This window comes from Olea europaea, unplaced genomic scaffold (genome assembly GCF_002742605.1).
Source record: "Olea europaea var. sylvestris unplaced genomic scaffold, O_europaea_v1 scaffold2337, whole genome shotgun sequence".
Lineage (NCBI taxonomy): Eukaryota > Viridiplantae > Streptophyta > Magnoliopsida > Lamiales > Oleaceae > Olea > Olea europaea.
The window spans coordinates 72,333-74,856 of NW_019241482.1; the positions used below are offsets into that span (position 1 = coordinate 72,333).

The 2,524-nt window shown below is 34.7% G+C and overlaps 1 protein-coding gene across 2 annotated transcripts in view; it reads left to right on the forward strand.

The window, feature by feature from the left end:
• Positions 1-2,122, forward strand: part of LOC111381598 (G-type lectin S-receptor-like serine/threonine-protein kinase At1g11300) — a 57,106-nt gene extending 54,984 nt beyond the window's left edge. Inside the window, exons 4-7 of one of the 2 annotated variants that reach the window (XR_002700368.1) lie at positions 161-395; positions 479-629; positions 715-1,745; positions 1,851-2,122. Coding sequence is in view for 1 of the 2 variants with exons in the window: in XM_023005396.1 (XP_022861164.1) it covers positions 161-395; positions 479-629; positions 715-1,017 (689 nt within the window). In the remaining variant the exon portion in view is untranslated. Of the gene's footprint in view, positions 1-160; positions 396-478; positions 630-714 lie in introns of both variants that reach the window. The other variant, XM_023005396.1, reaches the window with a different exon arrangement.
• The last annotated feature ends 402 nt before the right edge of the window (positions 2,123-2,524 follow it).

Here is a 2,524-nt window from a genome sequence, read left to right on the forward strand (position 1 = left end):
GAAAAAATGTTGATCTATGAATATATGCAAAACAGAAGCTTGGATGTCTCTCTTTGGTGAGTTTTACTCTGTCCTGTGTTAATGTTTTAGTAGTACAAATTTTCATTTCGTCATAAGATATATATATTTTAGGACCTTCTAATATCAATTGTATGTATAGATCAAACACAAATGGTTCTCGATTGGACGAAACGATTCAATATTGTTGAAGGTGTTGGCCGAGGACTCCTTTATCTACATAGGGATTCCAGGTTGAGGATAATCCACCGAGATTTGAAGCCAAGTAACATATTGCTTGATAAGGAGTGGAATCCCAAAATTTCGGACTTCGGAATGGCACGAATATTTGGAGGCGATCAAAATCAAGCCAACACTAGAAGAGTTGTAGGAACATAGTAAGTCTATCCTGAATTGCTCCATTTTTATATTGTCATAATCTCAGTATTTTGTTTATCATGACTGAAATGTCTTGTTCTAGTGGATACATGGCCCCAGAATATGCATTAAGCGGCAGATTTTCAGAAAAATCGGATGTTTTCAGTTTTGGAGTTCTAGTATTGGAGATCATTAGCGGGAGAAGGAACTCAAGCTTCTACAATGAAGAGCTATCTTTAACCCTTTCTGGATATGTAAACCCTATCAAATTCTTCTGCCAAGCAAGAGTTTAACTTTACTTTCTCATTTCTAACTGAACAAACCCTCTGTATCTATCAGGCATGGAAATTATGGAGTGAGGACAAATCCGTGGAACTCATAGATAAAAGAATATCAAATCCAAGTTTCAATGCAGAAATCACGAGATGCATGCACATTGCGTTGTTGTGTGTCCAAGAATCTCCGTTAAATAGGCCAAGTATATCAACCGTTCTCTTAATGCTCAATACTGAAATTGTTGATCTTCCATTGCCAAAGGAACCTTTATTTACGGATAGGTGGAATCATCCCCATTTAGGATCTTCTTCAAGCCAAACAAGCTCTGCCAACAAAATTTCTTTCACAATTCTTGATGGCAGATGAGATGAGTATTCTCAGAATCAATCCTCTGATTATCTATATTCCATTGGCTGATAGATTTAGAAGTAAATTTTGGCCAACCTATTTTGCATATATTCTTTTACTGTATATACAGATTACATCGTTGTGTAAACTACAACTTCACACAGTTGTTTTGTGTGAAGAAGATACATCTTTTCTTCTTATATATGTTAGCTTCTTGCATTCCGTCAATCTTGATAAATTTTAAGCTATTTACCATTTATCAGATATTAGATAATCAGAAACAAGATTGAATCCTCCCAGACGACTGCAAGAATGGACAAACAGTTTTGCAGAATTTTTTCATTTCATAAGTAAGAGAGAGAAGGTTAAATAATTAGGCACATGAAAATTGGGAATTTTATTTTTCAATGACATTGAAGACTTTTTGAGCAGAAGTTTGACTCTCAATATCACTGCAAAAAATGGGGCAAAAAAGTAGCATTTTTAGAAGAAAGATAAGTTGGTACTAACTATTTTGGCGGAAAGGTTCAAACCCACTAATCATGTTTGAGCAAACTTTTTTGGGTAAATTCATCCGCGGCAACTATATTTTTACTTCACTGTCAATACTGTACTTAATTTTATTCAGTCAGATAGCTATAGTCAAAGTCCAATAGAACTTCTGCAATCTGGGATTTCATTCCTTCTGCCAGTGGGCCAAATCGGTCGATACGTTTACCGTGAGAGGACCTCTAACACAAACAGAGGTAAGCCTTTTTAACCCAATGATATATATATTCTTTTACAATTAATTAATGCATTAATGGTTTGTTTATTCACTCACTGCTACTTGTTTGCTAAATTGTTTCCAGTTTTCCACTGCTATTAAGATTTTGACAGATGATTCACCATACAAAGTGCCAGGTGTTCGTGATTTCTACAACTTGAATTAGTAAATAGCGTTCGGATTGTTTACGAGCCTTTTTCTTTGATAAAAATAAGCTGCATAGGGTTATCTATTTAGGAAATAAGACTTTACTGCTTTCCTTTTTATTTTCTTATTTCATTATTCTGCTTGTATTAGCTCTTCTATTCTTGTAATAATGCCGTTGCTTAAACAAAGATCTAATCCCTTATATGAACAGTCTGGTTTTTATCGGAGTAACCAGTATTTACTCTGTTTATGTTGATTCCAACCATTTTTTTTTCTTCCCTTAAGGGACTAGGATACCCGTTAATTTATAAACGAATCACTGACAGCAGTTGGTGCTACCGATAGTCTTCAATAAGTTATGCTGGACGTACAGGAAAAGTATTATCAGAATTTTTATAGATACGATTGGCAGCTTTTTATTGGACAAAGGGAGAAAAACAGAAAGTGACCAAACTGCACCTACATAAAAAACTGCCTGGTATAGAATTTTCCATCTCCAATAGCAAACTCCAGTTGTTGAAGTAAAAATAATATGGCACAACATAAATATCACATAGAATACATCATCGGTATTCGAATACTGTATTATACTCTAGCAAGGGTGACATTACG